Source organism: Dermacentor variabilis, chromosome 11 (assembly GCF_050947875.1).
Source record: "Dermacentor variabilis isolate Ectoservices chromosome 11, ASM5094787v1, whole genome shotgun sequence".
Lineage (NCBI taxonomy): Eukaryota > Metazoa > Arthropoda > Arachnida > Ixodida > Ixodidae > Dermacentor > Dermacentor variabilis.
In genome coordinates this window covers 97,765-121,906 of record NC_134578.1, presented here as the reverse complement: position 1 = coordinate 121,906, position 24,142 = coordinate 97,765, and the positions used below count along the sequence as shown (strand labels likewise).

Here is a 24,142-nt window from a genome sequence, read left to right as displayed (position 1 = left end):
TTAAGTAATGTGATCAGCCTCCTGAGCTTGTGCAGCACTGTGATTTTTGCACAAAATTTAGAACCATAAATGTTTCTGTTAAATTTTCTTACTTTCGATTCGATATTTGGCTTTTCTGTCTTGATTCAATTAGAAATCTACTATTCCATATTCGCACACCCCTACTTTCTTGGGCAGGCTAAAAATACCGTAGGCATTTTCGAAACATGATGGTGTGTTCGGTACAATCACTGTACTCTAAGCTCCGCTGAGACGGACATTGCCACTCAAAGGGCTACTACACCACCTCTCTCTCTCTCTCTCTCTCTCTCTCTCTCTCTCTCTCTCTCTCTCTCTCTCTCTCTCTCTCTCTCTCTCTCTCTCTCTCTCTCTCTCTCTCTCTCTCTCTCCAGTGTGATTCTGAAGTGAAAGCATTGTAACATCTTGGTTCAAAATAAAACAGCTTTTTCTATTTTTGGTTCATCTCCAGTTTGATACCACGCTCCAGGCTGGTCCTGTAATTGCTTCAAAATGACTTTGGGTTGTTCCACCCCTGTGTGTTGGTGGACAGAAGAATATTACCTTTTTTTTCTGTACTGATGAAACAATCAACAATTGCCTTGGCTTCATTTTCAAGAGCCAATCTGTTAATACTTCTATACCTGTTCCACATTGTGTTCACTACTTCTTTATATGTACTCTCAATGTGCCAGAGATATTGAGCCTTAAACTTTCAGCTTTGCTCTGTGTGTTGCATAGCTCAGACATGTATGTGTTGTTTCACTCCTTCTAGGAGCACCAGGTAGCAACATTGGCAGCCCTGCTGCGCCACTTATCATGGTTGCAGCGCAAGGACAGGCACGATGGCATACTGGAACGAGGGCTGCTCAGTGCCATCGCAGTCATTGAGCACGCTACCCTTAATGACCTCATCCAACTGGCAGCCAGCTTGCTCATGAATCCAGATGCTGCATTTCCAAGCACAGTGAGTCCTTGTCTTCTAAAGTGTCATATTCCAGGGCTAATTGTATTGCTGGTTAAAAATGCAACTGGATGAAAATGCGAACAGCCTGCAATCTGCAGGAGCTGTGAGACCGTCGGATGGTCATATGCTATTTTTCCTGATGTGCCAAGAGAGTGCACTTGGTAAACTTGAAAGATTTGTTTAGGTCCTGGAGTGCTTCTGGCCCTCACTGTCCCTCACAATATTTCCTTTTGTGATGCAACACCAGTCACTGCTCAAGTTGGACGTGGTAGAAAACTCTGAATGACAAGATTCGCATCAGTATCTCCAGCAGGAAATCATAGCAATGAAATTCCTTAGCAGACAGCTATGAGCAGTCATCATCATCATCATCAGCCTGGTTACGCCCACTGCAGGGCAAAGGCCTCTCCCATACTTCTCCAACAACCCCGGTCATGTACTAATTGTGGCCATGCCGTTCCTGCAAACTTCTTAATCTCATCCGCCCACCTAACTTTCTGCCGCCCCCTGCTACGATTCCCTTCCCTTGGGATCCAGTCCGTAACCCTTAATGACCATCGGTTATCTTCCCTCCTCATTACGTGTCCTGCCCATGCCCATTTCTTTTTCTTGATTTCAACTAAGATGTCATTAACTCGCGTTTGTTCCCTCACCCAATCTGCTCTTTTCTTATCCCTTAACGTTACACCTATCATTCTTCTTTCCATAGCTCGTTGTGTCGTCCTCAATTTGAGTAGAACCCTTTTCGTAAGCCTCCAGGTTTCTGCCCCGTAGGTGAGTATTGGTAAGACACAGCTATTATATACTTTTCTCTTGAGGGATAACGGCAACCTGCTGTTCATGATTTGGGACTGCCTGCCAAACGCACTCCAGCCCATTCTTATTCTTCTGATTATTTCTGTCTCATGATCCGGATCCGCCGTCACTACCTGCCCTAAGTAGATGTATTCCCTTACGACTTCCAGTGCCTCGCTGCCTATTGTAAATTGCTGTTCTCTCCCGAGACTGTTAAGCATTACTTTAGTTTTCTGCATATTAATTTTTAGACCCACTCTTCTGCTTTGCCTCTCCAGGTCAGTGAGCATGCATTGCAATTGGTCCCCTGAGTTACTAAGCAAGGCAATATCATCAGCGAATCGCAAGTTACTAAGGTATTCTCCATTAACTCTTTTTCCCAAATCTTCCCAATTCAGGTCTCTGAATACCTCTTGTAGACACGCTGTGAATAGCATTGGAGAGATCCTATCTCCCTGCCTGACGCCTTTCGTTATTGGGATTTTGTTGCTTGCTTTATGGAGGACTACGGTGGCTGTAGAGCCGCTATAGATATCTTCCAGTATTTTTACATATGGCTCATCTACACCCTGATTCCGTAATGCCTCCATGACTGCTGAGGTTTCGACTGAATCAAATGCTTTCTCGTAATCAACGAAAGCTATATATAAAGGTTGGTTATATTCTGCACATTTCTCTATCACTTGATTGATAGTGTGAATATGGTCTATTGTTGAGTAGCCTTTACGGAATCCTGCCTGGTCCTTTGGTTGACAGAAGTCTAAGGTGTTCCTGATTCTATTTGCAATTACCTTAGTAAATACTTTGTAGGCAACGGACAGTAAGCTGATCGGTCTATAATTTTTCAAGTCTTTGGCGTCCCCTTTCTTATAGATTAGGATTATGTTAGCGTTCTTCCAAGATTCCGGTACGCTCGAGGTCATGAGGCATTGCGTATACAGGGTGGCCAGTTTCTCTAGAACAATCTGTCCACCATCCTTCAACAAATCTGCTGTTACTGAGCAGTGACCCCACACAACTTGGCATAGATTTTGTTCTAACTGGTTTACTTCGTTTAACATGTCCAGCTGTGTGACCATTTGCCACACAGCCGGATTCAAATGCTCGGCTCAATTTTATGGGATCGAAGTACAGTCGCCGACCGTTTATTCGGATCTCACGGGGACTGCGGAAATGTCCGAATAAACAGGTGTCCGAAAAAGCAGATTAAGAAAAAAAAAATGAAATCCTTTATTTCCACGCACTTATTCGGGCTCGGCGGTAGGCTTGAAGAAATTGTGAATGCGCCGTTGCATGCTGTTCCGTTTACGCACAATCAGATAAGCCTGAATCTCGGAGAGGGTCGTACGGTCACTATAAGTGGCTGAAAGCACAGTCACTGTTTATGCACGCTACGCATGCGACCGCAGCGTAGCACATGGTGCGTCATCTTCCGACTCAGAGTCATCGTCCGGCGGTGCAGCAGAAACCTGACGAATGATCTCGCCGTCGTCGACTTCTGCGCATGTCAGTGCAGCAGTGTCAGCACCTGTGAAACTGTCAAATGAGATGGTGTCCGGAATCGCAATGCAACCACTGCGCAGGTCTCGGCGGAACATTTTCCGCGTCAGTAGGGAGCACGTCGGAAGGCGACAAATCTTAGGCCTCCCGGCACCCGCTTGCCGGCATTCCCCAGCGCAGTCTGCGCGGGCACTGTCGGCGCCATTAGACACTTGACGCGATGTTTTTGTACGCCGCGTTGGATCACCGAAACCTCGACACAGCACACAAAGCAAACACCACCGTGCCGACACCAGTCGCACAAATGAAAAACGTGGCCTGCTCGCAGCGTCGTGCGCGAAGAAACAAATCAGCTGCTAGAAATCGGTACTGCTGTAGAACCACTCTATCGAACAAGGCAGAAACAATGATGATGAGCGGGGATTTCTAGTAGCGCCACTTCGTGGGGCAGCAAGGAGGCTCTGTTCACAACAAAAATGGCGTTCAGCAAGTCGAACTATGCGCCGGTCATAGTCGGTGCATGATGCTCTCTCGATCGAGTTGGCTCAAGGAGTGTCCGAAAAATCAGACGAGGGGTTGCAACGTGTCCGAACTTTCGGCAGTTGTTATACATTATGGTCTATGGGGAGAATGGCAGTGCCGCGAAGCTGACCGAATAATCGGGCATGTCCGAATTTTTGGAGTTCGGAAAATCGGTCGGCGACTGTAAATGTACTGGAACCGTGTTGATCGCTGTTTTGTTTTCTCGGTTGTTACTTTGTGTTTTCATGGTCCTCACCTAAATCTGATTGACTCCCATGTATGCAGTATGTCCAAATTTGAGACGTCACCATTCTGTGATATTCCCATATCTTAAATTGCATTTAAACTCGGCATTCACTTACAGGGACTGACAGCCTATATTTAAGGACCTAGTTATTTATGGCGCAATGCAGAGCTCACCCTCGGTAGTGTTTACATCTACAGCTGTTATTTCCAAAAGCGTGGGGATATTTAATAAGCAGAATTGCTCGATCTGAGCAGCCTCTAAAAAAGTAAGAGTGCCTCTTCCAATAACGCCGAGAAGTGAGAGCGATGTGGATAGCCCGCCTCGCAAATTGTGAAAGCCACCCATCGTTCTGCTTTCGCAGGAGTGAGTGTAACTGTGGCAAACCACGTTTCCGCTAAGGGTGGCCGAATATCTTAGCTGTGTTACAAGCATCAATGTATGAATAGGGTACACTTCTAATGTATCAGTGTAAACGTGGCTACTATCGTCGCCGCTCGCGATTTGTTGCATGCCCACGAGTGCAGACGAGAAGAATCAAAAGGCGCCTTTTTTGTTGTTGTTGTTGACCACAACCATTATAAAACCTACAAATAATAAAGCCAAGGGAAGTTTGATTGCAGCTTTCTTTTTTCATGGAAGTGTGGAAAGTGATGAAAGGAATAAAATGGGGCATCTGCTTAAAAATGTTTGCTGCACGCAGACCGTTTGGTATATCTTGGAAGAGTCGGTCGTGTAGCATTTAACAGCATTCGACAGATGGTAAGCGCGATCATCATTAGCTGGACTTAGCACACAACATATCACTGCAGAAAGTTCGGGGTGCGATCATTACACGGGAAAGGAAAAAAATCTGATTCTGACGACAAAATTCATGGGTGCGATCATTATGCAAGTAAATACAGTATATCAGAATAGGCATTGGGGGGGCGGGGGGCAAATCATGCATGCATGCATGCATGCATGCATGCATAACATGTATCACATGATGCGACATCAATTCCATGACATATGACTTCTATATTTTCACGGGTTAGTTGGTTACTATGTTTACTTAAAATTTGTGTTCTAGCGAAGTCGGGGTGGCAGGCCCTGGTGTCGCAGTCTCTACAGTGGATGCCCAGATGCCCTTTTACTGTATTATGCACATTGTTGTTGTGCTCCTTCAGGCGTTCATTAAAGCATCTCCCCGTTTGAATGACATAAAGCCTGCCACATGACAACGGAATGGCATAGACAACTCCCTCTTTACAAGAGACGAATTGATTTTCATGTTTAATGTTGCACTCTCTTGGAATGAATTCATTATTAACCATTTTGCACATCTTCCCAAGCTTCCGGCACTGAGAAAACTACTTTGACACATGCTCTGTTAGCTATCTTTCTTATTCTATGGGAGACATGATGAATATAAGGCACTACAGTGGTTTTTACTTCTCTCTTTCCTGTCGTCGAATCTACCCTTTGTTCTTTTCTGCTTTTGCTCGAACTACTGAGGATAGTTTCTGACACGGACACTAGCAACTGCTTGGGATAACCAGCCTTTACCAGGCAATCTGTTTGATGATTGAAGCTATCTTGCATAGAGTGTGTGCATGATTTGTTAAGCGCGTTATGATAGCATGATAGCATAGCGCTGTTCTGTTTCAAATATGTCTTACCAACTTGCCCAAACGTCTGTTTTAATGACATAAAATGTTATGAAATGGATGACAAGACATGTATGTGCATCCCATATCATGATTTCGATGACATCAGATGCGTGTCATGACATTAATAGTATACAGTCGCCAATAGATCTTTCGGACTCCAAAAATTCGGACAGTGGATATCCTGGACTTCATAAATGCACCATCAGGGTTCTCGTAGAACTAATGCATTTTCGCGACCGATGTTTCAGTGAAATTTAGGCTCTAAACCAGACTAAATCGCTTGTTCCGAGCCACACTACCCGATCTTGGGGGCCGCCATGTTGGATTTTTCGCTAGCTTGGCCAGGCTTGACTTTCAGTGTCCCACTCTACAGTCTCCAAGATTGGGGGGCACACGACATCCTCCCATCTTGGAGGCCATGCCCGCTCTTCCTTGGCTGCCAAAACGCTCCAGGGGGCGGCACTTTTTTTTTTTTTTTTTTTCGGTCTGCACTACAGTCAACCACTTACTGCAAGATCCATTTCTTTCTTTTTTATCTTTTTTTTTTTAGGTTTGGTTGCTTTTTTGCACATGGTGTGTCTACAGAGCAGGAGGGGTATTCTGTAAGAGTCCACCTAGTGGACTGTCCATTTCGGCTGCTGCTGATTGGATGCAGCTGTACGAGAGAGGAGGAGATGAGCGGCCTTAGCCAATCAGCAGTGGCCAAAATGGCCAGTCCACTAGGTGGACTCTTACAGAATACCTCCGCAGGTGTGTCTCAGAGACAGTCTCATCTTTGTGTGTGTTCGTGCAGCTTCACATTTGTGCAATCAGTACCACTTCATGTGAAGCCTTTGCAAAATCCAAGTGGTGCGAAGAAATGTGGCTCATTTCTTCGAGGTTTGCAATGTGGGCTTGTTGGTAATGCATCTTGAAGGAGTGTATGGTAGCACAATTAAAAGATGGGACAAAAGAAGACACACAGGGACACACATAGCACTGTGTGTTTCCCTGTGTGTCTTCTTTTGTCCCGTCTTTTAATCGCGCTGCCGTACACTCCTTCAAGATTCATTTCTTCGATCTCCACAGTGATCTCCGGCAACGGAGATCACTAACGTGGCGACGCTGTTGTCAGACTATATACGGAGACGTCACTCTTACACAAATCAAAGCAAATCGATTGCCTCCAATCCTAGGCATGGCATTATTATAAATATTTTAAGCCCCTCTGTAAGCCTGATAAATTTTGGGGGGGGGGTGAACAAGTTTTTCAGACCGTTCGATTTTTTAAACTATTTTTTGGTCCCCATGAGGTCCGGAAAATTGGTTGGCGACTGTAAATGACATGATGCCGTCCTGGTCATTCAACTCTATGTCGAGGTATATTCAAAAGGTATCAAACCTTTGGTCAGCACAAATAGCTTTATTGATTAAGAGGTATAAGACCCTAATCCCCTTCAAAGTAGTCTCCTTGATAACGCACACACTTCTAGCACTCTCACCATTGTTAGAAACACTTCTGGAACACATCTTTTGGAATGGTGATCAGCCGGGCCGTAGCATTCTGCATCATGCCTTCTCTCAACTCAAATCGGGTTCCTTTCAGTGGCATTTTCAGCTTGGGAAATAGTCAAAAGTCACATGGAATTACACATGTCATGAGAGTACGGGGGCCTGATGAACCGCAGGAATGTTGTGTTTGGCAAAAAAAATCAGAATCAGATGTGCAGAATAGGCAGCAGCGTTGTCATGATGGAGATGCCATGTTTTTGCTGCCCACATATCTGGTCGTTTGCACCACACAGCATCGCGAAGGCGACGAAGATCCTTCTGGTAGTTTTCCTTTGTGATGGTTTGGCCTTGTGGTGCGTATTCATGATACACAACCCCACGGGAGGTGAAGAAAACTGTCAACATGACCTTAACATTGCTGTGGACCTGCCATGCTTTTTTGGCTTCTGGGATGTCAGATGTTATCACTGTGATGACGGCATCTTGTTTTCTGGGTCGTACCCTAACCCACAACTCCCCACCTGTTATCACAGTGTTTGGAAAGTTGGGGTTACTATTTCCATTGTCCAGCAGGTCCTGTGCGATTTCCAGAGTTGCTTTTACTCTATTGTTAGCATTTTCGGTATAAACCTTGCGGGCGCTCTCCTCATGCCCATATCCTTGGTCAAAATTGAGTGTACCGATCTAATGCTTAGCCACTATCTCGTTCACTACTTCTCCGACTGTGATGCGACAGTCCTCCATGAGCAAAGTCCGCACTTGCCCAATGACATTCTCATTTCACCTTGTTATGGGTCTGCCTGAACGGGGTTCACACTATCCACTGATGTGCGGCCATCTTTGAAGCAGTTGTACCATTCCTTTATCCATGAGATGCTCATGGCATCGTCCCTGAAAGCCTGTTGAATCCTGCAAATGGTTCCCACGAGGGTATTCCCATTTTTTTTTTTTTTTCAAGATTTGGTGCAATATTGCTGCTTATTTTGTTTCATCATTCTGTAACTTATTGGAATCTGACAAGTGCTCACTACACGTCCTCACTCATAGGCCGAATGCCAGCAACTAATCCTTTCTTCAGGTGGAAACAAGATTTAAGCATGCGCGTGTGCATTCCCTCCATATACCCACCAAAGGAAGCCTCCTGCACTTCATTAGTTTACGTGGGAAAGACTGTTCGATACTTTGTGAACACATTTGTATATCAGGATACGTGTATGACCTAACATGGATGACATAAATGTAATTATATGAATGATGTGTCGTGTGCAGCGTGACATGAATGACATGATGCCCTTATGCTCGTTTCTTTAACTCAATGTATATCTGGATATAAATGGCACGACATGTGTGCATGACTTAATGTGAATAATATGACTTCAATGCCTGTACTCTCTCAATCGATGATGCAGTGTCATATTTGATGGCATTTGTAACTGACGCTCCATCAATATGTATCCCTGAAACGAACGGAACGCCCTCTGAACGACGTATTCCTTGGTGGAATGAGCAGTGTAAGGAAGCTCGCAAAAATCAAAATAAGGCTTGGAGTCGCCTTCGCGACTATCCAACTACCGAGAACTTGATTAGCTTCAAGAAAACAAAGTCCGAAGGTAGAAGAATGCGCCGCCTAGCCAAAAGGGAAAGCTGGCAAAAATACATCTATAATATTAATTCATATACAGATGAAAGAAAAACCTGGAACAGGGTAAACAAAATAAAAGGCCGCGAAACTCATCCTCTACTCTTGGTAAATACACAAGGAGACACACTTATTGACCAAGCTGATTCTCTAGGGGTACATTTTGAACAGATTTCTAGTTCATCCCGCTACTCAGATACGTTTCTCAGATACCAGAAACAAGCGGAACGACTGCCTCTGGGTCGGAAAGGAAATAGTAATCAACCTTACAACCGTCCATTTAACATGGCGGAATTCCAAGCTGCACCAAATGGCTGTAACACGTCCGCTCCAGGAAGTGACAGAATATTGTATGAAATGATCAAACACCTACACCCTGAAGCCCACAAAACACTACTGTCATTTTTCAACTCTGTGTTTTCTGCTGGCTGCATTCCATCCGCCTGGAAGGAAGCAATAATCATTCCAATACTAAAAGACGGCAAGGATCCAACTTCGGTCAACAGCTATAGGCCTATAGCGTTGACAAGTTGCCTATGTAAACAGTTTGAGAAATTTGAGAAAATGGTTAACCAGCGTCTCCTTCATTTTCTTGAAAGTAACAAACTATTAGATCCCCTACAGTGTGGCTTCAGGGAAGGTAGATCCACAATTGATCACCTTGTCCGCATTGAGACAAATATTCGCGATGCTTTTGTGCATGAGCAGTTCTGTTTGTCAGTATTTATTGACATGGAGAAGGCGTAAGACACCACGTGGCGTTTCGGAATTCGCCGTGACCTGGCTGAAATGGGAGTGCGAGGCAATTCGCTGAATGTCATCCAGAGTTACTTATCTAACTGCGCATTCCACGTCAGAGTTGGTAATGCGCTATCTAGTCTATTTACACAGGAAAGGGGTGTACGACAAGGTGGCATGCTGAGCTGCACTCTATTCGTTGTAAAAATGAACTCGCTTTTTACCATCATACCACGTACAATGTTTTATTCAGTGTAAGTGGATGACTTACAAATAGGTTTGAAATCATGTAGTCTTTCCATCTTTGAGCGACATGTACAGCTTGGGCTAAACAAATTGTCAAAGTGGGCTGATGAGAATGGGTTTAAGTTAAACCCGCAAAAAAGCATGTGTGTTCTCTTCTCGAACAAGAGAGGTATAGTACCTGAACCCGCTATTTACCTTAATCGACAACAGCTCCCTGTGAGCCATGAACATAAATTTTTGGGCCACATTTTAGACTCTAAATTAACGTTTATCCCCCACTTGAATTATCTGAAAGTGAAGTGCATGAAGACAATGAATCTTCTGAAGCTCTTGTCCTGTACATCCCGGGGAAGTGACAGAAAGTGCCTTTTGAGCTTGTATAAAAGTTTGGTAAGGTCACGCTTTGATCACAGTGCTATAATGTATAACTCTGCTACGCCTAATGCCTTGAAGATGCTAGATTCGATTCACCACTTGAGTATCCGTCTTGCTACAGGTGCTTTCAGGACTAGTCCTGTAGAGAGCCTGTACATTGAATCCAACGAATGGTCTCTGCATCTACAAAGAGCATATTTTCTCTTACGCCCTAAAAGTTAAATCAGATATTCAGCATCCATGTCATTTTACAATTAGCGACTTGTCCATTGCCAGGCTATTCCATAACCGCCCAGCCACCAGGCCTCCTCTGTCCCTCCTATTGGAAGCACTGTCAGAAGAAACAGGCATCCCTGTTTTAGAGAATGTCCTAATGGCTCCTACTCAGCTTCCACCGCCTTGGGAGTGGCAAACTGTCCAATGTGACATCTCGTTCTTAAAAATATCGAAACGAGCACCTGAGGCTCACATACAATTAGATTTTCTTGAGCTTAAAGTGAAGTATTCCTGTGCTGAATTTTACACAGATGCTTCGTAGTCTACTGGTGGTGTTGCTTACGCAGCTTTCGGACCCTCATTTTCCACATGTGGGGCACTAAACCCACACACAAGCATCTTTACAGCGGAAGCATATGCTATACTCTTGGCTATTTAGCACATAAGGCTCACAAACGTCGCTAAGGCTGTTCTCTTCACAGACTCATTAAGTGTAGTGAGAGCCCTAATTAGCCTACGAAAACAACAGAACTCTGTTTAGAATTAACTAAATACCTTGTTGTGGTCTGCAAACATGTGCAATCAAGTGATCGTCTTATGCTGGTACCTGGCCACAGGGGTATAGAAGGCAATGTGGCTGCTGACGAAATGGCTACGTCAGTGAGTTTTAGCGACAAAGATGGAAATAACCCCATCCCTGCCACAGACCTAAGGCCTTTTCTGCGTCGCAAATTGAGGAGTCATTGTCAAGGCGAATGGTATACACAAGCATTCACATTGTAAAACCAAAACTTGGGAACTGGATAAGTGGAAAAACAGCACGGTACAAGGAAGTACTTCTTTGCCGATTAAGGATAGGCCACACATACGGTACTCACTCTTATCTCTTGACTGTGAGCGATCCTCCAACATTGTATTAAGTGCGGCAATAGTCTCACAGTCATCCATGTTCTTATTCAGTGCCCTGCCATACAAAGAGAGAGGAAAAAGCATTTCCCTGCTGCATATAACGAGAATATACCCCTTCACCCTGTATTTTTTCTTAGCGATGAACCGCTTTTTAATCTGCAAACAGTCTTAGATTTTTTAGCCGAAACTGACACCCTGAAAATCATTTGGCCAGGCCACTTTTAGCACATGGCTAACAGCCCTGCATTCAAGGGCTCTGTTGAAACTCTGGTGTCAGTGTTATGTTTTATTGCATCATGTTTTAACGAAAGCCCATTGCCATAGCCTTCATCAGCCTAGTCACCGTCATTATTTTAGCACCTATATATTCTACACCACTTACAGCTACAGGTTTTAGGCCCTTTTACAGCCATGTCACATCTACCATGAGGAATTCATTGTGCGCGCAATCCATAATACATCGCCAACATTACCACTTGTCATGGCGCTCTTTGGCCAAACCTGGCCCTTCGCCATAAAACACCACACATCATCATTATTATGACTTCAATGCCATCACATTAATGAAATGCACATCATGACATTCCATGAATTGCATGATATGTACTTCCTGACATGACATAACGACCACACGTGTGCGTGCATGTCGTGCCATGCATGTCAGTTCATTCGTGTCATGGATGTCTTGACGCATGTTAAACAATGGACCTGACATGAATGACATTAATGGATTGAATGACATGACAGGCATTTCTCCCCCTAGATACATTCTGGATATGCATGTTACGACATGCATGTCATAACATGGTTGGCATAAATGCCATGAATGGATATCATTACTTGTCTGTAATGAAGCAATGAAGTGATTCCCATGCATGTCATGACATCTGTGACAAGAATAAGATAAATTCATGGCATGCCTGTACGCATTCATGACATGATATTATTATGAGAAGGAATTATGCCGAACCAGTGGACCAAGTACGTACTTGGGCCGATGATCATATGCTCATGTTCGTGATGGTCATTGCATCGTCCTTCCAGCTTCGTTATCCGATTGTCGCCTCTGATTCTCGCATGCCACCTGCACTCGAGCCAGGTCACATGTGTAAGAAGATCCCAGCATTTTGGCAGCAAACACCAGGCGGTGGTTGCATTCATTCAAACAGTGATTGAGAAACAAGTTTTCCATGAACATTGATTTCAGACTGCCAGATCGCAGCACGCTACCTCCTTGTTCATCCATAAGCTCATACCGGACTTTCGTGGCCCTTCTTGTCGTTACCAGGCCGCTTAATCAGATGTCGAGACATGCACTTACCTCGTGCACATAGTGTGTGAGTACAACAGCGCTACATCTAATTCCGCTATGGCACGTCATCACAGCTCGCCCAAGGCAAACTGCTGCACCACACCACTCGTCCAAACGGCTATAAAAGGACACAGGCTTCAGGTTGTGTAACAGTATTGCCGCCAAGTCACCTATATGTGTCCTTTAAGTGATACCACGTGCTGCTGTCAGTGAGAATTTAGTTCTTGCATTTCTTATCTATCTCTCACCTCCATGCCGCTCGTTCACATTAATTCGATCGTTCGTAGAAATTATGCAATCATTGTTGCCATCATCTAGCTGCTGTCATCACACACTCACGTTCATTCCAGTTCACTGTACTTGCGTCACACACGCAACTACTGGATTTACACAAAACAGGTTGGTCACCCTAGTAGCACTTTGTGAAACCCCGAACGATGCTGCATAGCCAGTTGCCTGCAAAATGCTTTGCATAATGGCGATTCGCACAGTGCATGAGATCTGCAGAATATTTTACTTGGCAGAATTGCATATGACCTGCCTTAGTTACCATTGAAAGGAATCATAAGTACAAATTCAAAAAATTAAGAGGGTACAGAAATGATAGCATCTTTCTTCTTGTCTTTAAGTTTTTCAAATATAAAATCATTTACTTTCCCTTCTGGCTGAACTCCAAGGGTCCTGCCATTATGCGATTCATGTCTTTGTACATAACACTGGTCAGACATAATACATTTGCTTCAGTGAAATTCTTTGTGCAACCACTGTTCAAGCCTCCATCTTCCTGTTAGCCTCTGTCTTGTTTGGATGTCATTGTGTAGCAGTACATAGTGGTACAAAATGTTTATTTCAGTTTGCTCTCCGTGTGGCCTGGGCTATTGTAGTGCGAGCGGAACACCATTTTCAGTGTGAAGAAGCTAGCCAGCCATTCCTGAATGAAGTGCACAAGAAATGGTAAGACCTTTTTTTGATATTTCTTTCTGCTCTTTTGTGCCTGCTCATGGCTACAAAGCTAGGGTGGCCATTTTACACTGTATACTGTACTGTATACCGTATACAGTCGATCCCGGATATATCGAATTATTGCCTATATCGAACAGTTGAAAAATCCCTTTGGGAATCCCATGCAAAATTATAGCACTATTGTTCGTGTATATAGAACTCCCGTGCACCGCCATATCGATGTATCAAACTCCGTGCTGAGCTGCGCCCCCGGCAAGTGCGCTTCTCCCACCATACCTCACCCCTGCAAGTGCGCTTCTCCCATCGCATCCCACCCCCGCAAGTGCGCTTCTCCTCACGAAGCTCTCGCGGTGTTCCTGCGATCTCACGCACGCTGCCCCGCACTCTGAGAAAGGGGTGTGTGGGTAAAAGGCAAGTGACGAGGAGCACTTGGGTGTGATTGGGTGTGAAAGGGAAGCCGGAGGGAGAAACCACGCTGACCGCAGGCGCCCGTTTCCTGTGTTTTGTTTGGCTGACACCGCTGGCGCAGCAAGACGAACGAGGTCAGTGCAGCTTGGGCTTCTGGTAGTGCGGAGACGCAAAGCGGTGCGTCTTTCAATTTGCTTTGTTCCTTTTATTCACGAGACCAATGCGAAGGCTTGAGACTCGTGTGGTGCAGTGCGTTTTTCTTTCCCCTTTTGGCACATTCTGGAGCCATGGCCGTGAAAAAACGCAAGAATTTGGATTTTTCAACAAAGGCGGACATAATTCGACGGGTGGAGGCTGGCAAGAAAAAGTCGTCGGTCGCCGCAGCGTTCGGAATTCCTCGCAACACCCTGAGTACGATCCTCAAGAACAAAGGCGATGTTAAGCTGCAGGCAATGCAGTCCAGTTGCCCTGGAGCGTGTCGTGTGCGCATCCCAACCTTTGACAAGGTCGAGAAGGCATTGTACGTCTGGTTTTTGGAGACACGTGCCAAGAACATACCTGTTGATGGCCCAATGCTCATGGAGAAGGCCAAATGGTTTGCTGTAGCCTTCGGAGAAGAAAGCTTCACTGGTGGCACTGGTTGGCAGCAGCAATTTAAGAGTCGCTACAGCATCGTCGGAAAGACCCTTTCGGGTGAAAGCGAGGCAACTAGCACAAGTCACATAGAGAAGTGGTTGTCCGAAGAGCGGCCGAATATTTCCGACAGCTTTTCGCTGTCGCAAATACTCAACGCAGATGAGACGGCACTGTTTCAGCAAATGCACAATGGAAGGAGCTGGCCTTTCTCATTTGGACACTGTCAACAAGCTTGAGGAGAGCTTAATGAACTTGATGGTGCAGAAGAAAAAGCAAGCAAAGGTCACAGATTTTTTTCTTCCGAAATAAAGGGCTCTGGTCATCGTGCTGTGTTTTTGTTTTTTTACATGCCTTGGAGGCACAGATCGGTAAGTTCCCATTAGTCACGACATCAGGAAACTGCCTTGAGATGTGTGGAGTTGTTAGAGACGCTTTTGACATGCATATTTTATATTTCGAATTATCGATACATCGAACTATTTCGCGATCCCCTTCGAGTTCAATATATCCAGGGTTGACTGTATACCGTACTTTCTGGAATATAAGTCACACCATTGTATTAGTCGCACCCCCCCACTTTTCGAGCGCCTCAGAGAAAGAAATCGGTAGATATATGAAGTTGCACTGGTGTATATGTCAGCATGATGAAATGTGATTATGCAGGCTTGTGTACTCATTGCAACATGCACATTTTCAGGGTGTTCAGTTTCCATAAACAAAATTTTGTGGCCTGCAAATTCCAGCAAAAAAAAAATGTCTATCAGCACTCCTCCTAGATGCAGAAAGCCAACGTTTATCGCACTCCACTTGAATCCATTGTTATTCGACGCAGTCAAAAAGTTCAGCTACTTTGGCTGGCAGCATTGCTGGCTCAGTGTGGTCGGCCTCTTGATAACTTTGACAGGATATTGCAGGCACGTCGCTGACGTTGCTTCTGCACCATGTGTGCTTGAGAAAAAGAAAATGCTCATATGGGTTGCACCAGAGTGCATGATCTATATATATATTGTTATGGTGCAACCAAGAGTGGCGCCAGTCAGAAGACAACGATTTACGTGTGTAGGTGGAATCATTCTCGACAGCCATCTTTTTCATTATGCAAAATAGAAGTGAGGCATGCAGACAGGACACAAGAGTAGAGAAGTGGACAACACGAACGCCGACTATCAACTGAAGGGAGCACTGAGGCGAAAAAGGAAGACACAAAACTCATCTGCGCATGCTCAGGAATGGTAACACCACGTGTCAATCGGGTACACGTGCCGGTCTACGTGAGAGATAAGTGTTAAGGCACTTAATCTCTTCCTTATGTAAAGTAATCAAAGGCTGACTCACGCACGCACTTCCACCATTATAGATATGCCATGTCTCCACCATAAGACACATATCTTCATTCTTATGCCTGTACAATATCGCGCATTCATCTAACTCTGGCGTGCAGTTACAATCTCGGCAATGTAGCGAAAGATTAGAAGCCGATCCACCGGTTAACGACCTTTTATGTTCCATTAGCCTCTGATTGATACACCGTCCCGTTTGCCCTACGTAGAACTGGCCACAGCTAAGGGGAATTTTATACACCACACCCATACGACAGTAACAGTAAAACTGTTGTTCTTATTGTGCTTTACTGGACAAATATCTGTTCGTTTTTCGCCTTTTACCCGCTCCTTTTTATTCTGTACGGCAGCGCATATCTTACCTAGCTTATTGGGAGCAGTGAAAGCAACATTAACATCATATCTACTAGCAACTTTTTTAAGCCTGTGCGGCACTGAATGAATATACGGAATAGCCACTACTCTTCTTTTGCTATTACTGCTTTCTGTAATCACGTCCGTTCCTCTCGAAACCGACTTCTTTAGGCGCTCGGCCACAGTGGCCACTGCTACACTAGGATAACCTGCTTCTAATAGGCGCCAGACCTGCGCATTAAAACTGGCGCTCATGTTGTGCATGCAGGATCTGGTGAGGGAAGACTTAAGGCACGACATGGCAATTCCGTTTTTTACTAATTTAGAATGCTTGGATTGAAAGTTTAGCAACGGCTTCGAAGATCTTGGGGAATACTGCCAATAAACATGATTTTGTTCGAAGATCGAGGAAATGTCAAGAAACTGAATTACGCGTCGCTGAGGAAATTCCTTGGTAAACTTTAATCCTCCCCCATAAAGTTTAAATTGCTCACTTACTGAGGTAGCAGCGGAATCGAATTCTTCCCTATTGCAGAAAATCAGGTAATCATCAACGTAACGAAATATCTTGATAACGCTATCACCTAAGGCTTTCTCTAAGCAGTTGTCAACCTTACTCAGGTAAATGTTGCTAAGAATAGGGGCAACCTTTGAGCCAATACATATGCCTGATTTCTGCAGAAAAACGCCATCTCTCCACCCAGTCAGCGTCGACTTCAAGTACATTGAAAGAATTTCTAGAAAAGCTCCAGTGGAAACACCGCATCTGTCAATAAAAGCCGACTCTTGCACTTGTTCTTTAATGCACTCATTTACGGAATTTAGCAACCCGTCATGCGGCAAGGAATAATACAGGTCTTCGATATCCATACTAAAAGCTGTACAATCACCAGGATTTTCCTCTCTCAAATACTGAACTAGTGCCTGAGAATTACGTAGGCAAAAGGGGTCTGAAAAAACTAGTGAAGCTAGGCAGTTCTGTAGGTAACTAGCGACACAGACCTGCCACGTCCCTTTCTCTGACACTATAGCACGAAAAGGAATTCCTTGTTTATGGGTCTTGGCCGAGAAAAACAGTTCAAAGGTGAGGGATTTAGCTTTCTTGACATTACAGACAAGCCTATCAAGATTATGCTTTGACAAGAGGTCAACCGCACATTGCTTAACTACCGAAGGCTTGAGTTTTGCTGGCTGCAAATTCTTTTCTATGGCTGAAATCGCTTTTTCTGAAAACATGTCATCTGGCATAATTACGAAATAACCTTCCTTTTCAGATATTACTGGTCTAAGTTCATGCTCAACAAGGTAATCAACTAACGGTCGGACAGGGTCAGGCGTCTTAAAATGAGAATTTGATTGTTTAATGCTAGCAATGCAATCCGAAATACATCGTGAGCGTTCTTCTTCCGGGACGAACCTGGTTATGCAGCGTGGTATGCTTAAAACGTCAACGAGTTTTATGTTAGGCTTCAAACAGTGCTTAGGACCTAAAGCAAGGGTTCTTCTATGGTCATCACTTACAATGGCGTCTCCAAGAACTAGTACGTTATTTGACGGTGAATTATTAGAAAGGTGTTTCCTCTTACTTTGTTGAAGCTCCGGAAGTTTCATCCTCCATAGGAAGTCCGCATGTTGCACGGCTTGCACGGCCCTTTAAGTTGCATTGTCAAGATAGCTTGAGAAAACAACTTACCTTTGCTTTTCGTGTGCTATCACGGCTTATAGTACTTATAGCCATCCAAAGAAAGCGTTTGGCAAGCAGATCTTGCATGAGTAAGTGACTGTGCTCACGAAATGTAGTGCAACTTCGTCAAGTGCAGTTTACTGGTGTGGGCGCGTGGACTGTTCCATATCACCCTTGCCTGCTGCAGCTTGGTGCACGCTTGCATCCTGAAAGCTGGGATAGAAAAGACTTGGCCTTCCTTTGCACAATGTTCTGTACTGCACAGCCATCGCTTGTGTTTGAGTGCGTGTTACAGTACCCAGCGGCCACGCAAAGCATCGGCATTCCTGGAACAGCTCAAATTACATTCGCAACGAGAAAGCACATGGAGAGGGACACCCATCAACTTGCAAATGTTGAGCGAGTGACTCGCCTGGCTGCCTCGGTGCAACTGAGAGATCGGCAGTCGTGTGCAGTTCTGGGATTTTTGTCATATCCACATCACTACTGCTCACCGCCAGCTCTATGCATTGTCTGCTTAGGTGCTATTTAAAGGCTGCTAATAAGAAAATTAAACAATTACCAGGCCTGCGGCTTTGCCAAGATTACATAGTATGTCTTAAGCATTTATATGCAATTAATTTAGCCTTGATGAAATTTCGTGGCAGTTGGCCTTTAATGTGCTCATTTTTGAAGGATGGTAATGGAATGGCTTAAATGCTTAAAGAACATCTTTAAAGGGACACTAAAGGCAAATAATAAATCGACGTGGACTGTTCAAATACCATTCGAGAAACCTCGCAACACTTGTTTCGGGCCAAGAAAGGACTTAGTTTACGAGAAAATTGCATATGAAGGGTCGGAATACCTTTTTCAAAATCCAAATCTCCCGCCACCCAACCGAGCGAGTGGTGATGATGCATATGCCATCACCGCCCTTTGCTGCCATCGGTGAGCAAAACGGCACCCGACAGAAGGCAGCACCGAGCCATGACAGAGCGGTGGATTCGCCACTGCAGCTGCTTTTTTGTCGAGTGGCGTAGACCGTTCGGGCATCCCGCGGCATAATATGGAAGTTGAATTCTCTTCTACTTGAAGTTTGTGCGAGTTTTGCGAGCCAGAAAAACCAGCGCAGCACTACGCGATCAGTAATGTACTGAAACGCGAAAGCATTGGCGGCACAGAGTCGAGCGAAAACGAAACATTTTGACCGCCCGCATCATTGTCAATGGTAATTTCAATTAGTTCTTTTTTTTTTCTAAATATGAAATAGAACTGGATAAGTAGAATTTTATTTCGTCTTCTAATACGATACAATGGTGTTTTTTGCAGCAAGTGGTTGAGTACTAGTGACAGAATTTAACTGAGGAGTGCTTTCGTCATCGGGCAAGTGCTTGAATGTCCCAGGGGAGTCTCTAATCATGTCCTGCATTTACCTCAGTTTCTCGATTACTAAGGCCCTGTTCGCGATATTATTGACGCCTTAGAGATTTCCAAGCACTAATCTATCACTTAAGCTTGACTTAATATTTGCATTTAGTGTCCCTTTAAAACTCAAAGGTGTCTCGAGGGAAACCTGGTGTGCAGTGATCGAACAGCTGCACCAAATTTCACCAAGAGTAGTCCTTAGCACCATGCTGCTCAAGAACGGCATTTTTTTTTCAGAAAATTGCACTAAGTGAAACATAAAAATGAGAATGTCCTTTTGTTGAGGCAAACTGCGCTGCTCCCTGCATCACCTTGAACAAAGCAGAACAAGATAAGCTTGACGTTATGGGTCTCACAGGAGTACCGACAACCGTGGTTTCAAGTTTAGCGAGCCACAGGGCCATGTCGGCCATCTCCTAGCGCGCCACTGCACACGTAATTAGGCCGCAAAGGTGCTAGAGGGCTGTGCACACAAGAGAACACACTATTACCCTGAGTTGCCAGAAACCATTTGTCTCCAGTGAAACCCAACACTGCACAAATGCCCAGTCCGGGGGTTTGTGGGAGTTGTTTGGTTCCTGCGCTAAGAGCAAAACTGCAGACAGAGGCACCTTCAGCATGTCGCTGCAAGAGTAAAGGCTCCCGCAACATGCCGCTGGGAAAAGTCCCCATGGCTATGCTGCTTGCTCTTGCGACAACCAGAGCAAAACTACAGACAGGGGCACCTATAGCATGTCCCGAGAGCTCGGGCAATCTCCTTCAGCTTGGGCCTTCGATATGTGCGGCTTGGTGCAGTTCGGCCTCACGTGAGCACTAGGCACCGGTCTTCAGATTAGCATCCGGAAGGAATCAACACAAGGTGCCATTGTCAGATGGGAAGAGGACTCCGCACCTGTATAGGACTCAGCTCAACACACAAACAGCCATGTTGGTTTTCAGGAACACGAGCCCAACAGGCTCTCGGGTTGCCTTAACTCAAAGTAATTCAAGGAAAACAACCATGGAGACCACAAAAGTCGTTCGCGGGGCAGCGTGACTGCATGAGGGTGCACCACAGCCGGTTCTGGCTTTGGGTTCCACTTAGGCGAACGAAAACATGTGGATTGACTGGCACAGGCAGCCAAGTCAAGTGACGTTAGACGCATGCATGATAACCTTATGGAGAGCTTTCCACCTGACTCGTCAACAATCGGCAGGGTGAGCCCACACTTCGGAAACTTGTCGCCTAATTGATGCCACCTGGATGATGTTGAACCAAGCCTTCTTCCTTGTTTTCGCAAGCACTTTATGGAGGCTCGGCCGAATATATTCTGCCGAATATATCTATTTTATTTGCTGTGCATTTTAACCCCTCTCTTCTGTTTTCTTTTTGAAGAAAATAGGCACTACTGCTTACTATTCAAATTGGATTAAGTAGTTTTTTAACATGCTTACTAGAAAGTGACACCATCGGGCGACATGCTGTCAGCCCGTCTTGACATAAAACAAGGTTCCATGTCACTCTGGGAATTAGGAAATGTCAGCTTGGTAGACACCCTGACAGAGTAACCTTTAAAAAAAATATCTCAAATGCTGCATTTTTTACATCTGCTCATCTTCGTACTTCTCTGGATATCCCAGCTTGCAGTATACAGCAGAAATAGGCCTTTAGGCCTAAAACGAGCTTGTGCAATTGTATTTTTCTACTAATTTTAAAGTAATACATTTTTTTTTACTCTAACCATCAAAATCTGAAAAATCTTACTTATTGAAAATTGTCTGAAAAAAAAGTCCTCTCAATATTGTCCATGTCACTCAAATTTTTCTCTAGATCTGCAGAATAATACAATGAAAATAAGATGTTGCATCATTTTTATTGGAACAAAGTTACAAATGTTGAATGTTGCATTTCAAGAGAGTGGTCCATAGCCCAGAAATGAGCATTTCTTGAAAAATTGTAATACAAGGACACGCCTCCTTCTCTGATGAGCCTTGCTCACTGGCAAGAAAAATGCATTTGCGGTCGGTGAAAAATGTTTTCAAAAGATAAAACTGAACGAAATGTACACGCACAGTTTGTGGCTTCAGTACAGCGGACAATATTCCTCATCAATAGGCAGCGAGCACCTTTTTAGCCCTCCGTTATTTTTTTTCCAGCAAAGTACCGCTATGAAAGCTATAGAAATAAACAGTTCGCTTACGTGAATAAAAGAAGTACATTTCGTAAAATTTGTTCATCACCTAAAGACCTTTAATGATATTTTTCCAATTTACTGATAGCTTTCTTTAAAGAGAAGTAGCAGTTTAGCGCTATTCAGTCACGTGTGCATAATGTGCAAAATTATGAGAAAAATAAAATATGCCAAATGTGTACCGCCTGTTTTGATCTCTCGTGGAATTGATCCTCATTATTTTTCTTTCACCACCTGCTACACAAATGAATGCAACAATGAACATGTACATTTATTGATTTTTTTATTATAATTACCTTGTGTGATGCAGGGCAAAGCTGCTTTCTGAAATGGTGGATTTGCTCATCGCCTCACTCAAGCAGCATGACATTGGCGAAGACGACACAAGCGTCAAAAGTAAATATGACTCTGCAGTACTTCTGCTGTTTCCACATGAGCGTCGAGCCCTTGCGTCACAGCTGCGACGCTTTGCAATAAACTCTCAGCTTGCTAGTGAACTGTCCTGCACTTATCCTGTAAAGCCCACACACCAGGCTGTGCTTCAGTTGCATCATCAGCAGAACGGATTTGGCGACAAAGCTGCATTGCCCTGCTGTGGTGAACCTGTAACAGCTGTTGACTAAGCTGGAGCCTATTTTTGTGGAAGGCCAACAGATTGACATTTTGTGCTACACTGTGCTTCCTGTCATTAATTTTTTTATTGCACTTACGAAGGCCTCTCTCGTAAGCTTATTAGAAGAGGTGTTTTCTGCCGACTTTCCTTCCTTTTTTTTTTCCTCCTCTGCCTTTTTTCTGTATCTGTTGGGACTTGTAGTACTTCAGGCAGGTATGGCAATATGGGCAGAATTTCTTCGCACAAACTGTTTAGGGATGGATGGCAGTTACTTAACTTGCCTGTAGTATCAAGAGTGTCATTGGTACACAGTGAAAATTTTTGAACAGGCCTGCTATGGCTCCTTAGTTATTTTCACTGAAGTGTCAAACCTTGGCATGATTTGGATGTCTTTGCATTAGAGACTCCACATTAAGAATTCACAAAATGTTGTATCTTTGTATCTTTCGGTAAAGTGCACTGTTGCTTCATGAGAAAATGGACAAATCAGCATCGACTTTGTGCTACCAGAAGTTGGAACATGTCAGAAATACTAGCTGTAAAGCTTTTTCATGTATTGGGATCATAGCCTCTCTCATACATATGTGCTGTTCAAAGTGCTCCTTGTTTTCAAATGCTGCTTTGCTGTTCCATTTACCCTGTGGGAGCCTAATTAAAATTGACTTCATTCTGCAGTCATATGAAGTGTAATTGCAATTCTGCCCATTGCTTGCTTTGAAAGTGCTAATTGCTTTTTTTGCTCGCTTTAGTTCTAGCCAAGGTTTTGCTGTTGATGTTACCTTCTCTGACAGCTTCAGACCTTTGCTGCATTACAAAAAAAAAAAGAATGCCTTTTGTGCTTCTCATGGTTCCGAGACTTGTGGGCTCTTCGCAGACACTGTGATAAAAGGGGGATCCTCAAATTTTTTCAGTGTCAAACTGCATTGTCTCTTTGTTTTAAAGGCTTGCTCTCAGTGTTTTCTTTGTATTTGGCTTCTCGCAAGAGGCCACTCACTTTTGAGAGCTTAGCAGACGATTTTCAAAGCCCTGCTTTTTGTTCTCAAAGTGCCCCCATACATTTGCTTCAGGGGTTGCCTTCTTTCTGTATCATGGAGCACAAGCATTTTGATGTTGAGTTTGTGTAAACTCAGACTTTCTTATCACCTCAACACATCTGTAGAAGTGTGACATTGCACCGTTGACTTTACATTACCAGTTGTTTTTTGATTACTGGTGGTCATATGGGTGGAGTTCATGTGCTTGAAAGTTGAACTCTTTTCATCTCTGCTGTGCTTGTAAATTGCTTTTTTTTTTTTTTTTGCAGCTAACATAGAAAGCTGCAGGTGCAGCTGAACATCTGGCATTTTCAACTTAATCTGGTTTTTCATTTACCAACTTTGTTAGCCTGTGCATTATTTGTTTGTAGCAAAAATAGAAACTATTGGCATTGAATGATGTTTACATCTTGTTTTCTGAACTTGTAATGAGAAGCCATCACTGTACAGTTGCAAACATTTGTGTCAACATAAATTTGTTGCTCATCTGTCTGTGTCCTGTGCATTTATAAGGGGAAGCTTATATAGATCTTTCGGAACCCTACAATACTCCCTAATGAAGTTATCAAAGGTGTTTGCTATGAAATGGCTCCTCATCAGGCCACGTAACAAATTTTGGTTACATGCTGGAAGTTATTTCATGGCCTTTTAGGTGCAGAAGAGTTTAGGTGCGAGCTAGTAGGTATGGGTCATTCATATTAAACAGTTCCAAAAAACACACGGACAAGGAAGAACACAGGACTAGCGCTGAGAAGAGCTGAACAAACGGATGGATCAGAGAAAACACAAAGACGAACACTGCTCGCAGATGATAAATAATGAATTCGAAGGGTTTGGGTGCGAGCAAATTGGTACGAGTCAGTCATTTTAAACATTGCCAAAAAACACAGACAAGGAAGAGCACAGGACCAGCGCTGAGAAGAGCTGAA

General features: G+C 44.1%; 1 protein-coding gene across 4 annotated transcripts in view; it reads left to right on the top strand.

Moving 5' to 3' along the window:
- The window catches only part of Patr-1 (Protein associated with topo II related - 1), a 265,261-nt gene extending 241,560 nt beyond the window's left edge, over positions 1–23,701 (top strand). For all 4 annotated transcript variants that reach the window (XM_075673867.1, XM_075673866.1, XM_075673864.1 and 1 more), the window contains 3 exons: positions 773–964; positions 13,457–13,557; positions 21,877–23,701. In XM_075673867.1, coding sequence (XP_075529982.1) covers positions 773–964; positions 13,457–13,557; positions 21,877–22,189 — 606 coding nt within the window. In that variant the 3' untranslated portion in view covers positions 22,190–23,701. The remainder of the gene's footprint in view (positions 1–772; positions 965–13,456; positions 13,558–21,876) is intronic.
- The last annotated feature ends 441 nt before the right edge of the window (positions 23,702–24,142 follow it).